The sequence below is a fragment of the Podarcis pityusensis genome, assembly GCF_964106645.2.
Source record: "Podarcis pityusensis genome assembly, chromosome: 10".
In the NCBI taxonomy this organism is placed as follows: domain Eukaryota; kingdom Metazoa; phylum Chordata; class Lepidosauria; order Squamata; family Lacertidae; genus Podarcis; species Podarcis pityusensis.
Window position 1 is genome coordinate 67,648,856 of NC_138035.1, and position 25,118 is coordinate 67,673,973.

A 25,118-nucleotide genomic window follows, 5' to 3' on the forward strand; every position below is an offset into this window, starting at 1 on the left:
CTTGGATGCATGGATGCTTAGAATACACACAACCAATAAACTACACTGGTTAAATTGGTGACAACAAGCAAGAGGTCGTTGGACTGTCATGCTGGACTCTGTGCCTGTAACTAGGCATAATTACATATTAAATCCAAGTGGTCAGAGCTCCACTGTTCTATCATGCATAAAGAATAAAAGTATGTGAAAAGGGCTACTGTATAGAAAGATAAGACTATCGACACAGCATTCTGGGATATATTCCACTGCCCCCAGGTTGCAATCCCTCAATCATCTTTGCTGAAGCAGACCCAGACAGAATAGAATGTGATTCAGGAGGTACTGCCTAAGGAATAAACAATAAACTTTAAATACAGACAACACACACACTTCAAGGAGATCAGCATATTATCCGTGGCACATTTCAGAGAGCTGAAAAATTTCATCATTTCAAAAAATCCCATTTGGATCCGATCAATATCAAACTTTCATTAAAAACGATGGAGCTACATGTGAATGCAGCAGTTTTTCAACTTTATGAGTGTGGAGAAATTCTAATCACAAAAGTGAAAAATACCTTAAAATATAATCCAATATAATCCATTACAAATAAACCATTGCCATAATTTCATCAAATCAGGTTATAAACTAAATATTTGGATTTGCAAAAGACAATATTTTAAATAATTGTTGCAATGCAAATAAGGATTAATAAAAGTGTTTTGCTCTTTGTGGCAACTCTGACCTTATCACTAAATATAATTCAGGAATGATTAAGAACTCAGTTATTTCATTATTGCCTTTATGTTAATCAAAATCATCTCAACCATGGTCTCAAAGGGGTCCATCATCTAAGACTGTGTATCCTGGAAGTTACACAAAGGGATCGAAGTGCTGGAAAGAAGGGGGGAATCCTAGCAAATATGACCAATGTTCAGGGTCAATGGGAGTTGTAGTTCAGCAACCTAAAGAGCCCCACACCTATTAGAATTTTAAAGCCTGCAGAAAGTGACTGAGGCTGTAATCTTATTCCACTTACTTGGAAGTAAATTCTATTCAACTTAATAGGTTTACATGTAGTTTACATGTAGAGGATTGCACTATAAAATGTTTTTTTTTAATTTCAGACTCTTTGAATGAGATGCTGCCCAAAGAGAAAATTCTAGACAGTTTTGCTTGACCCATAGTTTTTTTTTGTTTTTTAAAAAATAAAGAGAACAGTTGATATAAGAATTTAATATCTCTGTTTTTGCTAATCACTGCAATATATTTAATTTTTATATATTTAATCAGGCAAAACATAACAGCTATTTCTACCTCTGAGCTACAATTTCCTTATCAGATTATTTTTCTCACATGAGAGAATGATTACATCTCCAAACTTAATTAATCCCATAGGAAAAAAGGAACAAAAAGGAATATACAAGATTTTTTGCAAAAAAGGGTTCACCTCTGAAAATGTATAAGTCCAAACCTACTTGTGTTTCTGAACAATTCAGTTGACTTTTACAAGACTACTTCAAATCAAAATATATGTGAAACATTTTCCAATTATGTGTGTGTCACTCACAGCAACTATTCTACTATAATGGACATATTTAAGATGAAGTAGACACAGCAAGAGGAGGGTGAAATGATTCAAAATGAGAGCATATTTCCCAAGAGAACTGTCCTATTTTACTAATAAGCCACACTCCACTCCCAGGCACATTACACGCATCACATCTCATAATGCATTTCCCTGTCTGTGTATGTGTTTTCTAAATGGGGGAGAGGAACTCCACATATAAACTTGTTACAGGGTAAATGGTAGGAAGTAATGAATGCTGAACAGCAGGAGTCGTTTTCAAAGCTACTGGTAGGGCAAGCAGTGAACCCATCCAGATCTACCACATCTGCAACACACTTAAGTCCTGGATACAACGGACGTATCAAAACACAACCTCCAGGAGGTTTTAAGATTTCCAAAAAAGGCAAACCTCAAGAGCAGCAGAAGTCATAGTGGTCCCTCTTCACCAGGCTACTGTTGCTAAAGACTAATAATGATAATAATAGTAATTTTTATTTATACCCCGCCCTCCCCAGCCAAGGCCGGGCTCAGGGCGGCTAACAACCAATAATAAAAACAAGTTGATTGAAATACAACTTAAAAAACAAGATTAAAATACAACATTAAAACATTAAAACGCAGCCCCATCACAGGAGGAGAAAGGGAAAAAGAAAGAGGGGGAGGGAATCAAATTGATTCCAAGCCAAAGGCCAGGTGGAACAACTCTGTCTTACAGGCCCTGCGGAAAGAAATCAGATCCTGCAGAGCCCTGGTCTCATGCGGCAGAGCATTCCACCAGGCCGGAGCCAGTGTTGAAAAGGCCCTGGCTCTGGTTGAAGCTAATCTAACTTCCTTAGGGCCCGGGACCACTAGGGTGTTGCTATTTATGGACCTTGAGGCTCTCCGTGGGGCATACCAGATATAAATTATAAAATATAAATTAACATGCCACCTAGACTTTTCAGGAACGAGTGCATATGAAAACTGCCACATGATTTATTGTTAGCGTCGCCTGCAGCAACCAAGCAGGCAACTTGCTACACTGGCAATAATCCTCTCTTCTCCAAGAGCCACCAAGGCCATAGATGTGTTAGTAAAGGTAAAGGACCTCTGGATGGTTAAGTCTAGTCAAAGGCGACTATGGGGTGCAGCGCTCATTTCACTTTTTAGGCCGAGGGGAGCCGGTGTTTGTCCACAGCTTTCTGGGTCATGTGGCCAGCATGACTAAATCACTACTGCATGGAGGACCGTGACGAGTGCCAGAGTGCATAGTGGTACCTACCAATCTACTTGCACTGGTATGCTTTTGAACTGCTAGGTTGGCAGAAGCTGGGGCAGAGTTGGCATAGAGGAGCGATAGTCCTTCCTCCCCAGACTCTCTATACGTTGCTATTCAAGCAGGTACCTTCTCAGAGACTATTCATAAGCTATCAGATCACATGTAAGAGATATGTAAAGAAGGCTCTTCCTATTTCTGGTACAGCAGGAGAACTGATAGGTAAGATGCCTTTCAGGGGTAGATTAGAAAGATACGCAGTTCCCAAGCTGGATAGGGAATTTAGTTTCTTGTGCAAGAATAATATTTTTTTGTCATTTCTAGCTAAGCTTTAATATTCTTCAAAAGGTGTTAGTCAGCTTATATATTGCACCGAGGGGTGGGGAGAATAAAGAAATGCTACAGGCAACATTTTGTTGAAGTATTAAGGATACAAAATACCACAAGGGGCACTATCCTCTATCATATTTTAGTCAATTTTTTGAATGGATCATCTTGCTATTGTCGTTGTAGAGAAATACTGAAGGAGAGTCTTAGAAGTGAGAATGTTCAGTTAACACGAAAAGACCGACTGTGGTCTGTCACAGCCGTCAAACAAATAAACAAATATTTGTGGACTATTAATTTAATGCACAATGTGCAATGAAATAAACTGGAACCTATTTGGACCAACTGATATAGCAAGTCTCTTCTGCTAACTGCCTACGCATTTTATAAAATATATAAAGGAGTTGCCTCCTATTGGAAAGTACACCTCAGTCAGGAGATAAAAGACCTTATTTTCAAAAGACCTCCTGGGGGAGGAAAGCATGTCACAGGTGCGGCTCTTTTTCATCAAGTCCTGCCCACTCACTTAATCTTGGTGTGAGATTGTTTCTTGTTAAACTCCAACTGAGTTTGGTTACCTAGATATGTCAGTCTCTCACCAGCAGAACCTGTTTTGACGCTCTCAAAATAACGGTGACTAAAATCCACAAAGTGCAAGACATGGTGCCATTTGCTATAATAACTTTAGCAGGATATTACACAAGGGTTGCGTTCAGTTCCTGCCAACCATCGTCAGATTTCACACTGACCATCTTTCAAAAGATTTCACCTCAAGGCAAATCGTGTCTCTCCCCCCCCCCTTTTTTTAAAGGAAAAATGGGTTGTATAAAGTGCAGTATTTATAGCTCCAACTCCAAGATGAACAATTGAGTAAACATCCTGACTGATCAGTGTTTTTCAAAACATACGAGAAACGAGCCCAAGAAACCTCCTGCACAACCTCATTAACAAATTTATGAATTTGGCTTGCATCAAGTGTGCATTTAAATGCGGAAGTGACTTAAGTGACAATGAGGTTTTTAAACATACCTACCTTCCATACCTTGCTCTTGCTACAGATAATGTTGGCTATGTATTCTTCCAAACATCAACAAATATATGATGAATAGTGGGAAGGATGCATAGGAATATTGTGAAAGGGAAACCAATTGACTGAACATTACATTTTTTTTTTAATGGAGATGAATTTCAGCACCTCAAATCTGGCAGGCTGCTATGTTTGAAAAAAGCAAGTCGTTCTCTCTCAGTTTTACTAATTATCAAAGCTGTGTATTACAACAAAGCCTTTGGGCTCTCTCCCACATAGCACACACTCACAGCTTTTTGATCGTGCAGTGAAGTTATAATGCTGAATTTGTGACATTACAGTTATTACCAAGGCAACAGGCTGAAATCAAATAGTACTATGACTTCCTGGCAGGATCAAGGAGGAGAAATGGCTGGATTGTGAAAGACTCACACAAATGGCTTAAAAATAGGAACAGAGAAGAATACAAAGACACCAGCAAGATACATTTCTCCCAAAGCAAAATGATTTGCAATACTACTGAATTCTTACACAGGATCTCACAGCCACAAAAATATTGTCTGAAATCATTAAAAAAACTGATATTCATATTTAAGACTTATCAGTTTCTTAGGGTTATAAGTACAACATTCCTACTAATTTCTACTAATTTTGTACGATTTCATGCAACATCATTTTGCTAGAGTTTATCAGCAGGTCGTTTAATCTCCTAGTCCTTTGACATTTGAATATCCTCACTCTGATTTACAGTTTTCAATTATACTTCCTATCATTGAATCCCACGATCAAGTGTCACATTATGAGGATGCAAGTCTGCAATACCAATAAAGCATTTCTAAATGACCTCCACCATTAGAATGACAATTACTGTCCCGTAAGTCGGGAGTTTCCTATCTCCAATACCCTTCCCAAAACAGACTAGATTTTGCCTACGGCATTCTCCCATTTGTTTGTTTTTAAACTTATTTAAGACTTCGTTCACGTAGTAATGCCACCAGCTAGGCTGCAGATATAAGCTTACATGATGCCCGTCCACATAAAAATCACTGCATCCGTCAGTGAGATTGGGGTGGGGCGGAGCTATCCTGCGCTTCTTCCAAGGAGCACAGCGCCTTCATTTGAGAGAATTATTGGCCCCACGTCATCTATCAAGTGGAGCCTTAAACTTTGTCATTTCTGTTGTCACTCTGACTGCTACACCATATCACAGTAAGAAGCCTAGGCTGTAACCCTTCTTTGTGCAGGGATATTAGAAAGGGTTATGGAGCTACATTCAAGGATGTTAGCTCAGTCCCAAGTTCTCAACACAGGTTCGCCACACCAGTGACAATCAGCAGGCATAAAATGAGCAATAATAAATTTTGAAGATTGTAAAAGTTCTGCAGGCAAACTAATTGGGTCAGAGGCATGGTCAAAGTTCAATTAGGATTTAGGGCGCAGTAATATCGGGCTCTCTGAATCTTCCACTTGGTTGCAACTGACAGAAGAGAAACAGCTAGTCTTCCTTTATCAGCTCAGCTGGGTCCAAATGCCATTTGGTTCCTCTTCTATCAGAACCGTCTCCATCAGCTGCTATTCCAGCGGGTTGTTATGTAACTTCATTACATAATAGCATGAAAGGATTAGTACCTGAATTTGCTTATTTTCCTCCTTTGTATCAGATCACAAGTCACTGTTATAAAAATGCAAACAAAAAGTAATATATAGGAACACAGGAGGCTGTTTTATACAGGCTGAGACCATCGGTCCATTAGCTCAGCACTGCTTAAACTGACTGGCAGCTAGTTGTACAAGGTTTCCAAAAAGGAAACTTTCCCAGCCTGTGATCTTCTATATGGAAAGCAGATTCTCCACCACTGAACTATGACCCTTCTGTACAAAACATGTAGTAAATATAATGAGACCAGTTTCTTCAACAGCTGCACATGGAAAAACCTTGTTTAGCACATTTTCCTCCCTACCCAACACGCAAAAGCGATGGTTCACTCTGCTACCATGGTCCTCTCATTTAAAATACAGTCAGCTGGAAAAGATATGGCAGAAGGCTAAATGTGTGCAGTGCTGCATCTTTACGTTAGTAAGCCATTAAAATGTATAGGTCATAGAATGTGCTGAAGGTTACCAAGCAGTCTGCTGTCATATACTACAATTCATATCTAGCAAGGCGACAGGTTTTCAATCAAAGCATTTCACAGTGCGAGTCCCCTAACATACATTTGTGTGTGTCTGTATCTCAAACACCAAAAAACAAATTGAGGGGAAATGAATTTACACTGAATTGTGTGTTTCTAATACTTGGTGCCTAAAGATTTACTTAATAAATCCACACCAGAGCTGCTGTAACGCATTTTAGAATTTAAGAGGTTTTTTTGCAGTAACTTCCGCCCTTCTCCACTTCCTCATTGTCAACTAGATCTGTTCCATTCACAGTCTGCAAAAACTACTGCTTGGTAAGGTGTTTCCGATCTAAGCACATCTGTAAGTTTAGGATAAGCAAAGTCAGCTAATGAGTACCATAAATCTTACAGGGTTTCAATATATTTCCAAAGAAAGAAAAAAGATTTGGACCTACTCCAACTGTGTTTTTTCTTTGGGAACTTCAGATATTTTCTCATTTACCATATGCACACATCACATTTTCAAAGTAATTTGATACCAGCCCTACACTTTGTGGATTTTGTTTCGCCTCGTAGGGAAGCATGCTTAAATAGGTGCACTGGAGAAAAATCTGCTCTGTTACCTTGAACATTAGTCTAAATGCAGTTGACAATGCATTTTCATGCAAAATTTGAAAAGCACACATCTAAAACAAAGGAGAAGGTCCCCAGGGATATGAAAAGCAGAAAACCACAGGAATCTACAGAAAAATGTAAATAGTAGAAAAGTGATTATTAAATTTACAAAATATTATTACATGTGAATGTATATATAAACTTAAACAGTTGCCACTGTTGGGTAACAATTACAACAGTATCTCCAAACATCTCAAATTAATATGACAAGATTTCCTGCACTGCATCCCATGCTTTATCGCAACAAATGGAGAGTTTCTTACAAGTGGAGTTTGTCAATTTATAAATCACCTTTATACTATTTCCATTGTTTCTGGGCTTCCTGACATTTTCTCTACTGCTCACCCCTCGCCCTCTATACTATCTGAAAAATATACATGTCACTGAAAGCTTTTTGTCTATTTTCTGTTGTACCAAATGAAACATGTTCTTTAAATAAAAAAACCAAAGTTGAAAAAGGGATACATACATGACTGTGTTAATACCTGCCAGTTGCTGGAACATTTGCAGACCACAACCCACTATTAACTCTCTTCGAGTTGGAGGATAGGTCAGCATTCTGCAGATCACAGGTCCAGCTTGAAAAAGTAAAGAAAAATGAAATTCATTACATCAATCAGTATTTCCCATTATGGCAACCAACCACATCCCATATTTTGAACTTTTTCACACGCTATTTATTTCATACATTCTTTATTATGCATAGCAGATGAATAACTAACCACAGATCAAGTGGTTTCAAGACTGTTGTCATGCTGGGACATAACAATCAATGAAATAAAATGTTTCAAGCCTCTGGAAGACAAATGATATATAAAGGTGGGTATTTCAGGAAAGCAGAAAGCCAAAAATGATAGTGCCATCAAATCCACATCACAAATGGCTTACAAAATTAATTAATTTCAGATATATATACAACAATTGTTCATATACTAGTCTAAGGATAAGAATTTAAATTAATAATTTTCCAGTAATAATAATAATAATAAATTTTATTTATATCCCGCCCTCCCCAGCCAAAGCTGGGCTCAGAGCGGCTAACAACAATCAAAATAATCCAACATTCTAAAAACATACATTATAAAATTAATTAAAATCAAATTGATGGCAACCATTAAGCAAAATTCTGTGCAGATTGCCAGAGGAGGGGGTAACTTTAGTTTAATAAATACTACAGGACCTGAAAGAAGGGATACACTGTACCAGGGTTTCCCAGTCTTAGGTCTACAACTCCCATCATTCCTAGCTAGCAGAACCAGTGGTCAGGGATTATGGGAATTATGGCCCCAAAACAGCTGAACACCCATGTTTGGGACACCTTATGATATACAATACCAGCAGGGAAAATGAAAGTTGGTTAATTATACAATTGCTGCTGAAATCTATATAAAAAACAAGAAGCACGAAGGTTATTTCTCTATGCTATTCCCCTATTAATTTTAATGTCCATATTTTAAGATTAGCAATGCAACTAAAATCCATAAAAATATAATACTATAGCCATTGCATACTCACGGCAGGTTTTATAATTCAGATATTGCTCTAGTCTTTAAAATTATGCATTGTTCTAAAAATTTAAATTACGACACTATTCCCCACATATATAAAACATGGTAATTAAAAGTATCTACTGCAACAATACAGGCATAAAAACAAGTACTGATAATCTTCAGTCTTAATGATAATAATAATAATATTAATAATAATAATAATAATAATAATTTATTATTTATATCCCACCCATCTGGCTGGGTTTCCCCAGCCACTCTGGGCGGCTTCCAACAAAATACTAAAATACAATAGTCTGTTAAACATTAAAAGCTTCCCTAAACAGGGCTGCCTTCAGATGTCTTCTAAAAGTCTGGTAGTTGTTTTTCACTTTGACATCTGGTGGGAGGGCGTTCCACAGGGCAGGTGCCACTACCGAGAAAGCCCTCTGCCTGGTTCCCTGTAACTTCGCTTCTCGCAAGGGAACCGCCAGAAGGCCCTCAGCACCCGGGGGTGAAAGATGGGGGTGGAGACGCTCCTTCAGATATACTGGACCGAGGCCGTTTAGGGCTTAAAAGGTCAGCACCAACACTTTGAATTTTGCTCAGAAACGTACTGGGAGCCAATGTAGGTCTTTCAAAACTGGTGTTATGTGGTCTCGGCAGCCGCTCCCAGTTACCAGTCTAGGTGCCGCATTCTGGATTAGTTTTCGTTTCCAGGTCACCTTCAATGGTAGCCCCACATAGAGCGCATTGCAGTAGTCCAAGGGAGAGATAACTAGAGCATGCACCACTCTGGCAAGACTGTCCACAGGCAGGTAGGGTCTCAGCCTGCGTTCCAGATGGAGCTGATAAACAGCTGCCGTGGACACAGAATTGACCTGCGCCTCCATGGACAGCTGTGAGAAGTCATTAAGTTTCTCAAAAACTCAAAAACTGAATAGATGTGGTGGTACACGCATCCTTACCATATACAGCAGGATGAGTGCTTAGTATACTAAATGACAGATTATCAGTCAGTTCTCTTCCAATCAATAAGATATAAGAGATGTCTTCACTCCCCCTGCATTGCTTGTTGGTAAACGAAGTAGCTATTGTTTCTTCAAGCTTATTGCTCCTCTAGGACCTTCCCTAAGCACTCTCTTTTCTTGTATTATCTGTTTGCCTCCATATAGAAAACCATTTTTAGCATGCCTTAATTATACATGCTAAGGGCTGGAGAATTCACCAAGAGAAATAAAAGCGGCTGCGGTAGCTCAACCGTCTTCAGTACAGTGACTCCTAGGTCAATATATTCACAAGAGATTAAATGCATGGCATTCAGACAACACTGTCCATGAAGTTCGGCTCAAAATCAATATTTATAGGGAATAAATTATACGTAACCTTAGATATGATTTTTTCTATTTGCTTAACAGCATTCATTCGCTACCCAATAAGGTTGATTCACTGTTATATTAAAAGACAGTTAACTGCTGCATTTGGTAACACAAAAACCTAATTCATCAGCCTCAAATTTAGATCTCTCAATTGTACCTTTTAAGGAGGTCCAATCTGCTCACTTAAAAAAAAGAAGAAGATTAAACCACAACTATCCAATTCAGGAGAGCCAACCTTTCCATTATAAATAATGTACGGTATAAATTATTTAATTGTTAGTAAAAAAAACTGTAAGACACTTACTGTTGGCTTAATAAATTCATTTATCTAAAACATAGAGTCTGATTTCGCTCCTTCAAAAGGTACCACCAATTTAAAAGCAAGGAGACAAAACAGTCAAGTACAGCAGTTCAGAACAAGATGCATGGTTTATGGTCATTCAGTGCTATCTTAAAAGTATTGGGGGTTTTCCTACCAACGTTTTAGGATACAGGTAACTGACAACTTATGTTTATTTAACTTGTGCGCATTCAGCTTTATGCACTTGGCAATAAAATAGATAGATAGCTAGATAGAGGACAGACATCCAGGAATTCCATGTGCTTTGACTATATGCGATTTTGAGTTTATGCACTATCCCCGAAATGTAACCCCAGTGTAAGTTGAGAATTGCCTGTACAAGAAAGTTCACTTTGCAGCTTTGACTCCAAACAGCTCTACTTGAAAACCAAATGCAGCCTTTTAGCCCATTTTACCAATGCCAGCAATTTACTTCACAACCACAATTTTATTCTACCTAGGCAGAACCATATGTTACCCTTCTTGAAGCCAATTTATCACTAAACAAAATCCAATGAAGTTCTCATTAATGAACGAAAGCACTACACAATTCCAAAACACATCAGCAACTGCAGATGAGAAGTTTTTATTCCCATGATATGTTTTCCTATCAAATAACATTAAAGTGCTTATTTATCTGATTTGTCATTTTAAAATTATATCTGTGGTCTATAAACCTCTATAAAAGTTTTTCAAATCAAAATAGCATGCATAACTAATTATTTCTCCAGAATTTTCCTATTATGCTATTCAATACAGTTTAATTGTTTGAAACAGAGGTTTTAATGCTCACTTTATTACAACTGTACAAAGACTATGCATCTTCCAGTAGGGGTTCCAGAGCTTATTTCTTTATTCCAAGTCTTCCTCGGATACTTAAGAAATCAACAGGAAAATAACATGGTGCCAAGGTCATCCTGCTCTGATTTAATTATTTCTGTTGGAATAGAGTATTGTTCTACTCTCCAGCACAGTTTAAATTACCCGGGTGTTTTGTTAACTTCTCACAGGTACAGGGCATGGCTATTTTCAAAGGAATGGAACACCTTCAATTATGTCAAAATATTCTATCATATTATAAAGTCTAGAAATGTCACTGTAACCATTTCTTCTCAGGATTAAAATCAGAACGTCAAGCTACACTTCCCAGAAAAAAAAATGGATGATTGAATAAAGGCCCCTTTCCTTGTTTTCTTAGCAGAATGAGAGCCACGCCAGCAATGGCGCTTCATCCCTGCCAGCAATGAAGTTAAATATGGAAGAAACAAGTTCGGTAACAAGAGCTAAATAATACAAACCGAAAGGGGCTGGTGGGGAGAATGATGCATGACAAAGACTCTCCTCCTGGAAGAGAGGGGAGTGGTTGTGGGCGGGAACCCGAGTCCCGCCTCTAGCAGGGGGTGTTAGCCCCCTGCCTCCCACTCACCTGGCTGGCGCCCACGCCCATCGGCAGGCACCCAACCAGGTGCCTCCGAGGGGGCGTGTTCAGCAGCCTAAATGCTGCGGCGCCAGCCCCTCCTCTGCCTCACTCTTCATCGTCCCGTCGCGATTCACCCACCCTCCACTCCCTTTAAGCTCAGGGTCTTAGTTTTCCTTGGCCTCGCTATGGACCTTAGGTTGGTCCGGGGGGCCTGGTAGGAATTTTTCCATTTGGCATTAGGCTTTTTGGTTTTTTCGCCTACCTCGTAGCAATCGTCACAACTTTTGTGGTATTGGTGGGTAGGTTAGGCATTGGAATAATGTGTTGTGGTGTTGAAGGGCTAGGTGTGGTCATCGCCTATGCCTTCAATTTTTGGGTATTCCGTTAAAGGAATCTGGCGGTCGTGTATTCTGTCCGATGCCTGCTTGGCGGGAGGCCACGGCACGACCCTCGGTGACATCAGGGGAGAGCCTATAGTTGGATTAGCATCAACAGGCTCCACCTACTGGTGAATAAACCCCCCTCGTTTCAGACTCACCCCTCTCTGAGGGGGTGGAGTCAGCTGACGTAATCCAATGCCTAAGCCAATACCTTTTCACTTGCTGTAATCAATAAAGTTGTGGCCTTTTCTTGCCCATTAACCTTATATCACGTGTCCTTGTGTATTCATTCCTCTTTGGGGGGATCGGGTCCTCGAACCACAATGATCTTTTAAAAAACCAACTACACTGTGCAGACCCCATGCTTACCATGGGAAGTCAGCTATGTCTCATTGACCCTGACTGTGGAGTTACAGCTTTAAAAGCAACAGGAACTGTCCTCCCTCAAAAAACCCCAACCCTTAAACAAAGCTTAGGCTGCTATCCTGTAACCACTTACCCCAACAAACACAAAGAAATCGACTTCTGAGTAGACATATAATGTGTTGTACTGTAAGTGAATTCTTATTGAGTGTCTGCTGTAGAGCAGAAGACATGTCTAAGTCTCTTTGAACTAGATGAACTCTTTTCCAACTCTACAGTTCTATAACTCTTTGTAAAGTGTTAACCTTTTGCATTTTCCATTTGGGTCGGAGATTCTGCATTTATTGTGTAGCAGTATTCTGGTTTCACCAGAAGCGGCTTAGTCATGCTGGCCACATGACCCGGAAAAACTATCTGCAGACAAACATCAGCTCCTCGGCCAGTAAAGCGAGATGAGTGCCGCAACCCCGGAGTCGTTCGCGACTAGACTTAACTATCAGGGGTCCTTTACCTTTACCTTAGGGATGTGGGTGGCACTGTGGTCTAAACCACTGAGCCTAGGGCTTGCCGATCAGAAGGTCAGTGGTTCAAATCCCCATGATGGGGTGAGCTCCCGTTGCTCAGTCCCAGCTCCTGCCAACCAAGCAGTTCGAAAGCACGTCAAAGTGCAAGTAGATAAATAGGTACCGCTCCAGCGGGAAGGTTAACGGTGTTTCCATGTGCTGCTCTGGTTTCGCCAGAAGCGGCTTAGTCATGCTGGCCACGTGACCCGGAAGCTGTCTACAGACAAAACGTCAGCTCCCTCAGCCAGTAAAGCAAGATGAGCGCCGCAACCCCAGAGTTGTTCGCGACTGAACTTAACTGTCAGGGGTCTTTTACCTTTACCTTTTATGTGCAGAAAATACTTTCTAAGGTGTGTCTGACCTCAGACAAACTCAGCACAGGAAAAATACATTCTGGTTGCTTGGAAAAAAGGAAGAGAAAACCACAGTGCTTCCAAGGACTACCAGACAACAGGGCAGAAGCAGTACACATACACTAAAGGGGGAAACAGCAGCTCTTTAGGACTCCAGGGATTCCTATTGCCCAGCGTCCAAACAGTTTGTTAAATATTTATCTAGATGACTGATGCTGAGTGAAAATGTTATTTTTCAGATTATCATTTAAGTACTCAAGCAAACACAATTAACCAAACATTCATTTGTGAAACATGTAGTCATAAGAATAAAGATTTTAAACCATTAAATCTGATATACTGATTAACCTTTCCAAGGGTTATAATATTTGTTGTATAATATTTTGTAGTTACTACTATTCTGGAAAAAGTCAATAGAATTAGAAAATCCTTTAATAGACGTGCTTTAGACTTCAAGTTATCTTAAATTTGTAGATTTTTTTTTTTTTAAACTGAGGGTAGATTAAAATTTTTTAAGTAAGGGTCCCTAATGGCCTTTGTGCATATTGCCATTCTTGTTGCTAGGATACACTGAAAAGGATTCTACAAAAGGTTGGACGACGATGAACTCAGAAGCAATCTCACTGATGCAGAGAGGATACTTCACCTTCCCCACAGCTGAAACCAAGCTCTGGAAAACCACAAAAACATGTTTTAGAAGCAGGGCTGGCCCCAAATATTTTGCTGTTAGCGGTGAAGGACTGGCACTCCTTCTCTATTCCACATTCAAAAACGGCCCGGACTGACAGTTGAATCTTACTTCAACAATGATAGCAGATTAGCATCATTCACTGCACCTAAAGTACCAGGCTAGGTTTGGGGGAACCGGAGAGGCTACATAGCATGTACAAGCTCTGTCCTCCAACAGAGGAGAATCGCTAAGTGGCTTAGAAGTAACAACCCCTGAATCTGCCACTTGACCCAGTTGCCTCATCCAGCCCTGTTTGGAAAGGAGTTGTTGTTGCTGCTGCTGCCGCCTACCACTGTACTAATTCATAGGCTGCTTTCAAACCACTGTACATGGTAAACCACTCCGAACACCAGTACAAGTCACACCATCTACATGTATTATTGCTTTGCGTAATGCTACGATCACGGCTGTAAAAAACAATATGAGTTAAAACTATGGCACTCACTCTCACAGGAGGCAGTGATGAAACTCGGGAGTTGTATGTTCTCTATAACTCTTATTACAAAGAACTGTAATAAAGGTCAACAACTCTTCAATATTCCCTTTTCAATGTTTATCAGGAATAAAAATATATGCTAGACCCCATTTTCCTTTCAATTAGATTAGTATATCCTCATATTTAATCTTCCATCAATCTACATAAAATAATTAGGAACAATTAATATGATCATCAATATCATTATACTTTATTTTGTGGGTGGGTGCATGATTCGCTGTTTGCTGCCCAAAGCATATCATCATCTTCTTTTTTACACATTTTAGCTATTGTTAGTATGTACAGATGCCGCCAACTATGCTATGTGCCTGCAGGAAGCTCTGGGCTAGGCAGGATCCAATGTCATCTCACAAGGCACACTCCCCCAGATGGATGGGTGTGTGATTCATGTTGTGGGGTAGGCACAACCAGTTGCTGATTTAATTTCTTATGAGCATTTCATAAGCAAGATAATTTGGACCAAAAACAACTGTTCTAGGACTCAAAGGTGGGAGCCCCCAGTCATGGAAATATACTATATGGGGCACTCCAAATCCTATCTGGGGGTTCAGGGATGAATGAATTTTCATTCTTTTCAGTGTTTTGAACTTGCAAGCAAATAAGGAACTGGGAACTAGTAACCTACTTGAGCACTGTTTTTATGTGGCATCAGGGTTCCAGATCCCAGGGCATGGCATACAATACATTAACTCTGCTGAAACTACATAGGCCTGGCTTGGCTTGGAAACTCCCCAGGAGTCCTATACATGCTGCCTGGAGTTCAACGGAAGCCAGGAAGGATATAAAGGCACAAAATAAAACAGAACAGGCTCTGAAACAAACAAGGGTAAATTGCTCCTTCTAAGCTAGATAATGAAATGCTGAATGGCAAAATAAGGAAAGGGGAAAGCCAGCTGAAGTAGAAGCCTTCAAGGCATGTAGGAAAAGCATGTTTTTAAGAGCACTTAAAGAACCAAACTATCAGAAAAACAGGACCATGGGGGCATGCTACCCTCATGCTGTGGCCAGCGCTTGCAGCCGTAGACTGGTACAAACCCTCAGTTGCCTGGGGCTTAATGCTTTCTTCTCTTCAGCCTGGCATAGGATACTAAGAAAGGTTACTTACTTGAAGGCTAAGGATTGAATCCTATGCACCTTTATTTGAAAACTAGTCCCTTTGAACAAAGTACATATGTGAACAATAGACATACAGTATATCCTGAATATACATGCATGATTGGGGTATAACAGGTGTCTAAAAGCAGTGGGTGGCAGCAAAATAGTGTTTCTCAATGAGATACAAAGTGAAAGTCCATGTCATTTGGTTGGTAGAGTCATAATGATTTCAGTTTGTCTTTTTTTTTAATAACAATTCAAAAATATCAATGCAACACATGTCAACTTAAACCTTTTCTGTGTTCATACTTCTAGAAATAAGGTATTGCCAAAATTGTAACTTCAGTTTAATACATCTGTTTGTACTCTTTTTCAAGGCTGTTGGACTGTAGCTATATCCAAACATTGTCTTGCTCTGCATTTACAAATGCTGCAAGCTACTGGGAAAACTGTTTTCCATTGTCATAGCAATGGAAGCTAAATACTATAAAGCGCAGCGCTTTTGAAATAAAATGTGAATAAAGATGTTCTATACAGGCATTTCTGTAGCTATTCACTTGTTTAGAATCTGCCATAAACTGTCATTTTATTCTTGCTTCTAACAGATCTAATTTAGTTTTAACAGAATGTTAACACTTCAGAGCTCCCTCTTAGAACTGCTTGTTCGCTCTTATAAAAAAAATGCTAATATGCAAGAGAATAATCCAATTCCGGTATAATCACTGAAGTCACAGAAAACCACTCAAACACAATAGAGCTTGAGCTTTAGTTCCATTATTTATAAGCAATCTTTTTGATGGAAAAATAGCGCAAGGTTGATATTGTTTGTATTTCAGGCTGTGATGTAAATTCAAGAAATCTCCACGCCTGCATAATGAAATTTGTAGTAGGACTAAGGTTCCTGTGCTGCCTCTCCCAGCTTCTTGTTGGGGAAGAGGAAATCCTAAAAACAGAACTCCTCTAATGCAGTGTTGACAACAATGCTTGACCTGAAAGCCAAAGTCATAACAGAATGAACACAAACAAGATCACCGAATATCACTGCATTCGAAGCTCACTAAAACTGCTAGCTCTGAAATGTTAAAATCTTCTGAGTTTTTAAGGAGGAAGGAACTTATCTGAAACCCTTCATCATGACTTTCCAAAGTCCCATGAGCAAGAAATATATTAATAAATTAAAGTTTGAGTAGTCAGGGCTGCATAAACTTGAGACCAGACTTATCCTGCTAATATCTGTTTTTACAGGAAATAAGAATTATACATTAATCTGCTTATATCCATACACTATAAATAAGAGGCCAGTGTTTCAGAATCTGTTTTGCATCTTGAAAGGTAAATGAGGAAAATCCTCTTATATCCTCTCATACCAGTGTCAAGAGCTTCTTCACCAATGCAAAATTCACTTTAAGAAAAACATATTTTTCCTAAACAATTATTTGGGTACAGTACCAGAAGGAACTTCTTGTGTCATTTTTAAGAAACCCCATTTTACCATCAATGAGAAAAACAAAAATTGATAATATCTCAACACAAACATCATAACAACCCTTGAATCACAATAATTTGATTTTATTTCCATTTTTAGAATAAACTCTGATCCAAGAAAAAGCCATAAGCCATTTCCCCCTTATGGTCAACAGCACATAATATTATGTTGTATATTTAGTGTGCAGAACAGCAAGTGAGTAAATGCATAAAAAAAACTTAACCTATGATTCAGTTTAACACTCTTATGTTAGACCCACATCTCTCCATGGAAAAATCATCATGGGCTAGACGCCAAACAGCAACATTAAGCAGCACAGTTTGGGCAAGCCCAGAGGAGATTTTTTTTTAATTTTTTTTTTTAGCTACAGACCCCGGAGACACAAACAGCTCTTAAAAGTCCACATGGTTTCAGAAGTGGTTTGCAATACTGCACAGTTTCAGTTCACAAAAAGAGAAGCCAAAACCTCTTGGCACGCAGAACTAGTTGTGGGGGGGCTTTCTGGATCTCAGCCGAGATAACAGCCACAATCCAAAGAAACCGAAACACTTGCACGGGGATCTGTAAACACAGGCCACAGAAGAGATAGGCTGTTTTGCAGATTTTAAGATTTCACCCCCTTTTCCCAGCACTGGGAACTGCTGTGGTAGAAACAGCAGTCAAACTACAGACTGCATTCAAGTTTTTCATCCTGTGTCGTTATCTTGGGACCAAGTAATGAAGGCTTGGGGTGGAAAAGATCACCTCACTGCCTGCTCCAGTTGGACTACTTCACAGCATCCTCCTTACAGGGCCACCAACTATAGCCCATGTGTTGGTAACCTCAAGGCTGGATTACTGCAATGCCTCTACGTGGGGCTGTCCTTGGGGTCTGGTATGGAAGCGCCAGCTGGTGCAAAATGCGGCAGCCAGATTACTCATGGGGGCATCTGGCTGACAACATATGAAAGCATTGTTGAAGAATCTGAACTGGCTGCCCATCTACTACAAAGCCAAGTTCAAGGTCCCTGTATTGAATTACAAAGCCCTGGACCATTTAGGTCCAAGCTACCTCAGAGACCACCTTAACCCTTCTATCCCAGAGCAGCCAGTGGGATCACCTGTAGAAGCATCAGTGGATTTCCCCCTAGTTGGCAAGGCTCATTTGATAACAACAATTGACCAACCCACCTTCTCTCTGAAGAAGCATCTAAAACATGGGTAGGCAAACTACGGCCCAGGGGCCAGATCCGGCCCAATCACCTTCTAAATCCGGCCTGTGGCCATCCGAGAATCAGCGTGTTTTTACATGAGTAGAATGTGTCCCTTTATTTAAAATGCATCTCTGGGTTATTTGTGGGGCCTGCCTGGTGTTTTTACATGAGTAGGATGTGTGCTTTTATTTAAAATGCATCACTGGGTTATTTGTGGGGCATAGGAATTTGTTCATTTTTTTTTTCTTCAAAATATAGTCCGGTCTGAGGGACAGCGGACCGGCCCCCTGCTGAAAAAGTTTGCTGACCCCTGATCTAAAACATAAATCTGCCTCTTGCATTTCCCTGCTACTGGATCTGTACTGTACATTGCCAGTCCGTGTTTATATACTTTTTAACAGATTAAAAAAACTAATCCTGTTAAATAAACTCTGGTATAAATGGGGAAGTTCAAACACTAGCAGCATGGGTTGAAAAGTTTATTCCGTTCACGAACATGTTCACTATGACTGAAGTCTCACTCCAGTTTGGTTATAGAAAATGCACAGAAGTGGCTGTATAAGGCAAGTATAATTTGCATGACCCAAAAGCTAACAGAAGCAACTCACGAGAATTCAATATGCTAGTTGGAATTTGCCAGCCTTTATTTCTTTGTAACCATACTGGGAACCTCACACACCAAAATCCACTGCGAATAAAGAGAGGGAACAGACTGAAAGGTCACTGTAGAATCCCAAGTTTTAATATCGCAGTTGAAGGATATCAGAGCTAGCGTGCACTAGTGAGTTACTCCTGACAAGCAATTATATAATTAGGTTGTGACAATTAGAATATATACACCTAGTCAATTGAGAACAGAACAAAAATTATCCTTCAAATTATTAATTTGTTTGAAAAAGTATATATGGCTGATTCATTATATTGGCTTCCCCTGTTTAACTGAATCCTTGAAACTCATTAGCAATTCTTAAGACAATTATAATTTCATTATATTAAAGTACAGAACCAAGTCTGATATTAACATATTAATTTCTTCTGAAAAATACCAATAGAATTGATGTAGGAGCAAGGCTGTATATAGAATAGAGCTTAGTTTAATCTTATTTTCACTGGGAGTATGGTTTGCCTGAAACCATGGGTTGCAAATTATTGGTTCTTCTTGTTTTTATTGTTATTATGTATTTTGTGTTTTAATATTGTGATTTTAAGTTGAGAACTGCCCTGAGACCTGCAGGTGCTATACAAATAATATTAGTAGTAGTGGTAGTAGTAGTAATAATAATAATAATAATAATAATAATATAAAATCTATTTCAAACTAACCTAAAATACTGTTAACACTGTCACTCATTAATAAATGTACAAAGAAAGCAGAAATTCAGCCTTACCTGCACCAACTTCTTTTTCTTCCTCTTCTATGTTATTCTTGATGCTATCATATTCTTCATCTATTGTTTGATTACCCCGCATCAGAGACAGGATTCTTCTTGCTTTTTGAGTCTGTCCTTTTTGAATAAGCCAACGGGGGCTTTCAGGAAGAAAGAGGAAGCCAAAAAACTGTATTACAGCTGGAACTGCCGAGAGGCCCAACATATATCTGGGGGAAAGAAAAGAAACATTTTTAATGCAAATTTATCAAGATTCTCTCCATAAAGAACAGCAAGGCTTTAAGCCGCTTTCTGAATACGCTCAGTATTTCTCTAAATAAGCAGATGGAGGTAACATAGTTTATATCCTGAGAATTCCGTATCAGACGATTCCAAGAACTCTTGAACAGGTTTTCAGTTGTTCCCTGCAGACATAATTTTAACATTGCTGTTTGCAAATCAGTTATTTCAATTACTGTTAGATAACATAAACTTAGCCCAAAGTTAACTTATATTAGATTGAGAACTACAATTATTTACATGTATCAAACAGCAAATACGCTGAACAAATGCAACTCCAGACCAACTAAAGAGGCCTACAACTACAGTGGCATGACAGCTGACATATTATTCTCTCCCATTATGGATCTAATATAGAAGACAATCACAGCTGTCATGTGTCAGGGGACTGCCATCGGAACAGGGGAGGGAGGCAGGGGAATACAGAGAGCCTCGACGCCAGCTCCAGCGGTGGGGAAAGCCATACCTCAAGTAGAGTAGAGAGGGAAGGGGCCAGCCAAGCGAGGAGAGGGCTCAAAGATGCTACTGAGAGCCCAAGCGCCTCACCTAGCCCGGCTGGCCAGGAGGGATGTGCGCCACTTCCGTCGCCCAGCTTGCACAGGGATGTGAAACACAATAATAATAATAATAAATTTTATTTATATCCCGCCCTCCCCAGCTGAAGCCGGGCTCAGGGCGGCTAACAACAATAAAATAATGAAACATTCTAAAAACATTTCATTATAAAAATTAATTAAAATCAAATTGATGGCAACCATAAGCTTAGGTTCTGTAAAGATTGCCAAAGGAGGGAGTCAGGCTGTGCCCTGACCAAAGGCCTGGTGGAACAGCTCTGTTTTGCAGGCCCTGCGGAAAGATGTCAAGTCCCGCAGGGCCCTTGTCTCTTGTGACAGAGCGTTCCACCAGATTGGAGCTGCAGCCGAAAAAGCCCTGGCTCTCGTTGAGGCCAGCCTAACCTCTCTGTGGCCTGGGACCTTCAAGATGTTTTTGTTTGAAGACTGTAAGTTCCTCTGTGGGGCATACCAGGAGAGGCGGTCCCGTAGGTACGAGGGTCCTAAGCCGTATAGGGCTTTAAAGGTTAAAACCAGCACCTTAAACCTGATCCAAGGAGGTGAGGTGGAGATTTGGGGTGTCTAAGTTCTTACATTGGGGAAAAGCCGGAAGGGGCCGCTCCCGGATTCTGCAAGTGACTAAGATGGACATGAACTTTGTGGTTATGCACTGTAAATAGTTTGCACCAATAAAACCTGTAAAAGACAGGTCTGAGTCCTGCCTGGTTACTCACGAGCAACCACCACCCGCATCTGCCATCATGTTTGTCAGACAAGAGCTTGACGCATCGTAAACAACATTAATTGACAATTCCTTACATACTGAATCATTAACTATTTTTCCAAATTGTTCCACACTGGGCTGGAAGCATTCTTGTACTGTTGGTTTTCTTGGAATCAAAAATAAAAGTACTTCATTCTGGGGGAGAAAAATTCCATTTCACTTTTGTCCCTTGATAAGATAAGCTGCTGTTCCTGCTAAAATGACATTGGTAAGTGTGTTACATTTAGAATAGCAAAAATGTTCAGATACTTTTAAGTGTAATGAAAATCTTATGGATTACTATAGTACGCAAACACACAAAACCAGCAGCATGGTTGAATTTTATCTTGGTAATTAGCATTCCAAAAGTTGGCCATTCTATTTTTCAAGATATTTACTGACTTGCAGATTGCAATGGCTTCTAACAAATGGTTATTATATTTTAAAATGTTTTTACTTAATGTTACTAACATACAAGTAAGTTTTGCTTTAAGTAAATGTTTTACTAACATGCAATATTTGTTCCTTTCACTATTATGACAGAATTTCTTGTAATGGCAAGTGGAAAAAACTGAATCTGAAATCCACACCTCCCAACTCACTCACTCTTAAATCAATTCAAGCACACTATTGCAATTTTCTATAAAAAGGAGCTCCCCTCCCCTGATAATTCAAATATTTTTTTTATTACAGTTCAGTTTAAAAATACAAAAACCATGAAAGAGGAAATCTTATGGTGAGTTAGTTGGCTATCACCCAGGGTTCTATAAAGCATCTTTAAAGTACAAGCAGGTTCTCTTCACTAACTAAACAGGCATGAAACTATACCATTTAAAAATACTTAAGTACCCTGTGGGATCACACTCACAGAGTGCTCAACCAAATGTCCGAGGGAAGCCTGCAAGCAGGAGCTAAGTGAAACAGGGCTCTTCCCGTTTGTGATTCCAAGCACTGGGCATTCAGTGGGCATGCAGAGATAGAACATAGCCATCATGATTGAGGTTGAATCCTGACAAGACAGAAGTGCTGTTTTGGGGGACAGGGGGTGGGCGGGTGTGGGGGATTCCTTGGTCCTGAACGGGGTAACTGTGCCCTTGAAGGACCAGGTGCGCAGCCTGGGAGTCATTTTGGACTCACAGCTGTCCATGGAGCCGCAAGTTAATTCTGTGTCCAGGGCGGCTGTCTACCAGCTCCATCTGGTACGCAGGCTGAGACCCTATCTGCCCACAGACTGCCACACCAGAGTGGTGCATGCTCTGGTTATCTCCCACTTGGACTACGGCAATGAGCTCTATGTGGGGCTACCGTTGAAGGTGACCCAGAAACTGCAATTAATCCAGAATGTGGCAGCTAGACTGGTGACTGGGAGTGGCCGCCGGGACCACATAACACCAGTCCTGAGAGATCTGCATTGGCTCCCAGTACATTTCCGAGCATAATTCAAAGTGTTGGTGCTGACCTTTAAAGCCCTAAACGGCCTCGGTTCTGTATACCTGAAGGAGCGTCTCCACCCCCATTGTTCAGCCCGGACACTGAGGTCCAGCGCCGAGGGCCTTCTGGCGGTTCCCTCGTTGTGAGAAGTGAGGTTACAGGGAACCAGACAGAGGGCCTTCTTGGTAGTGGCGCCCACCCTGTGGAACACCCTCCCTTCAGATGTGAAGGAAATAAGCAGCTATCCTATCTTTAAAAGACATCTGAAGGCAGCCCTGTTTAGGGAAGTTTTTAATATTTAATGCTGTATTGTTTTTAACACTCAATTGGGAGCCGCCCAGAGTGGCTGGGGAAACTCAGCCAAATGGGTGGGGTATAAAAAATAAATTATTAATTATTAATTATTATTATTATTATTATTATTATTATTATTATAGCTACTGATAGCCCTATCCTCCATGAATTTGTCTACCACTCTTTTGAAGCCATCCAAGCTGGTGGCTATTGCTACATTTAATGATTTTTCTAGATCACAGACAGAAGATGGTCTATTCAAAACCAAGCAATTAAAAAAATTTTTTTAGCTTTGGGGATCCTTAAAATTAGTTCTCTGAGTAACAGAAGAATCAAGACTTTACATGATGTTGTACTGAGAACCATAGAATTGAAGCCATGGGTCTCCAAGAAAGCTAGCATGCATATTGATTGCATTTGCTATAGATCTTGCCACCCTGCAAATTACAATGTTGAAAGATAAAATCCATAGCTCCTTAATTCAACCCATTAGTAAATTTCAGCTAGATTTGCTGCCATTATTCAAAGCCAATTAGCATTCTAAGGGCACCAACTTAAAACCACAAAAAGGAAGATTCCAAGCGTGCAAAAACAAAGCAAAGTCTACATTTAATTCATTTAGATTTGCATCTAAAATTGTTGGGTTTAAAATAAAAATGTAATCTGTAAAATGTAACATATTTGGATAGTTTCTTTTTCACCTATTATTATTCATCATCATCAATCTTTATTACGGTCCAGAGACCCAGCAAATTGTTACAAAGCAATACACAATTCATATAGCCTACCTCCAGGTTAAACAAGCATTTTGTTCAGAATATAGGGATCATTGGTTCTTGCAACCACTGATAAAAACTTTGCCATTATTATTATTATTATTATTACTCCTTATTGTGATTTAAAAAGGGTAATTAATTTTTTCACTAAAGAGTACAAAAGACATTGCAAACAAAAAATGTATCTATATCATGTGTGTATACAAATAAATATTTGTGTGTACTACACACACATTTCACACACAGACCATCTAAATGGCAGTGCAGCTCTAACTTTACTTTCAATAACAAACAAACAAATTACACTAACCTCCATCCATCCTTTGGAAGATAACTGAAGGCTCCATCTATAACGCTTGCAAAGAACTGTCCTCCTGTGATGAAGAGTGTGTTTATAGTAACTAATCTGCCTCTTAGATGAGGTGGAGCAACTTCTGCAATGTATACTGGGACTGTCATAGAAGCAATACCTGGAAGAAAGTAATTAAAATTCAGTATGAACCTATTTACAAATAAGAACTATTATTTTATCATTGGCATGTGTTATCTACAATCATGACACTCAATCATAAACAGGAGGAAACATTCTACCTTTGGTAATCAAACCAAAGTACATGCTATATAAATATAGCATGTTTACAGCGCATCTGAAAGATAAGAGTTCCAAACGGAGGAGAAATCATTTGATCGTGAATACAGCATAGAGAATTGCACTGCAAGTTGAAAATAATCAGATAAAAGAGATTGTCAATAGATAAGCAAACAGAAGCTGAACATGTAGGAAGCGTGGTGACTATTTATACGTTTGGAGGGATTTATATCCCTCATTTCAAAGCATAATACAAAAGAATAGTAGCAAACAACATAGCCGACTAAAAAAGGAATGAGTTGTAAGCAATCCATTAAGGGATATCTGTAACCATTAAAAATCATCAAAGGCAATTAAAGCCTAATAGAACAGGGCATATGTCATCTGGCACCTTAGCATATTTTAGCCCACTATCAACCCGGGCTACATTATGACTCCCTCATACTGGTGTATTTCCATTGACATTAACTAATATACCAGCAGGTCCACAAAGCACTTTATTAAAATAGATTTCAGTAACAGGCATCTTACCAAATTGCTACAACTTTCTATGAAAAAAGTAAGCTAACTAGTTTTTGTGGCTGTATTTTTTATGTTGTGTTTGTCTCAAAGCACACCTAGTACTTAGAGATTAGTCTAAGTACTTGGAGAGTTAAGAATATTATAATCTTATATCCATCGGAAACTTACTTACTCTGCCAATTCAGCTGTATCAAGTCAGATGCTAGAAACCAACCCCTTTTCGAAACCAAAGGCAGAAGAACTGTATCAGATACACTTTGTCTCTGTCTTCACAGGGAAGAGCATAGAGC

The 25,118-nt window shown here is 39.5% G+C and overlaps 1 protein-coding gene across 2 annotated transcripts in view; it reads right to left on the reverse strand.

Annotated features, from left to right (window-relative positions):
- Positions 1-25,118, reverse strand: part of SLC2A13 (solute carrier family 2 member 13) — a 111,111-nt gene that overhangs the window by 65,529 nt on the left and 20,464 nt on the right. For both annotated transcript variants that reach the window (XR_013991152.1, XM_081023661.1), the window contains exons 2-4: positions 24,028-24,187; positions 19,624-19,832; positions 7,420-7,528 (exon numbers count right to left, since the gene is read on the reverse strand). Coding sequence is in view for 1 of the 2 variants with exons in the window: in XM_081023661.1 (XP_080879787.1) it covers positions 7,420-7,528; positions 19,624-19,832; positions 24,028-24,187 (478 nt within the window). In the remaining variant the exon portion in view is untranslated. The remainder of the gene's footprint in view (positions 1-7,419; positions 7,529-19,623; positions 19,833-24,027; positions 24,188-25,118) is intronic.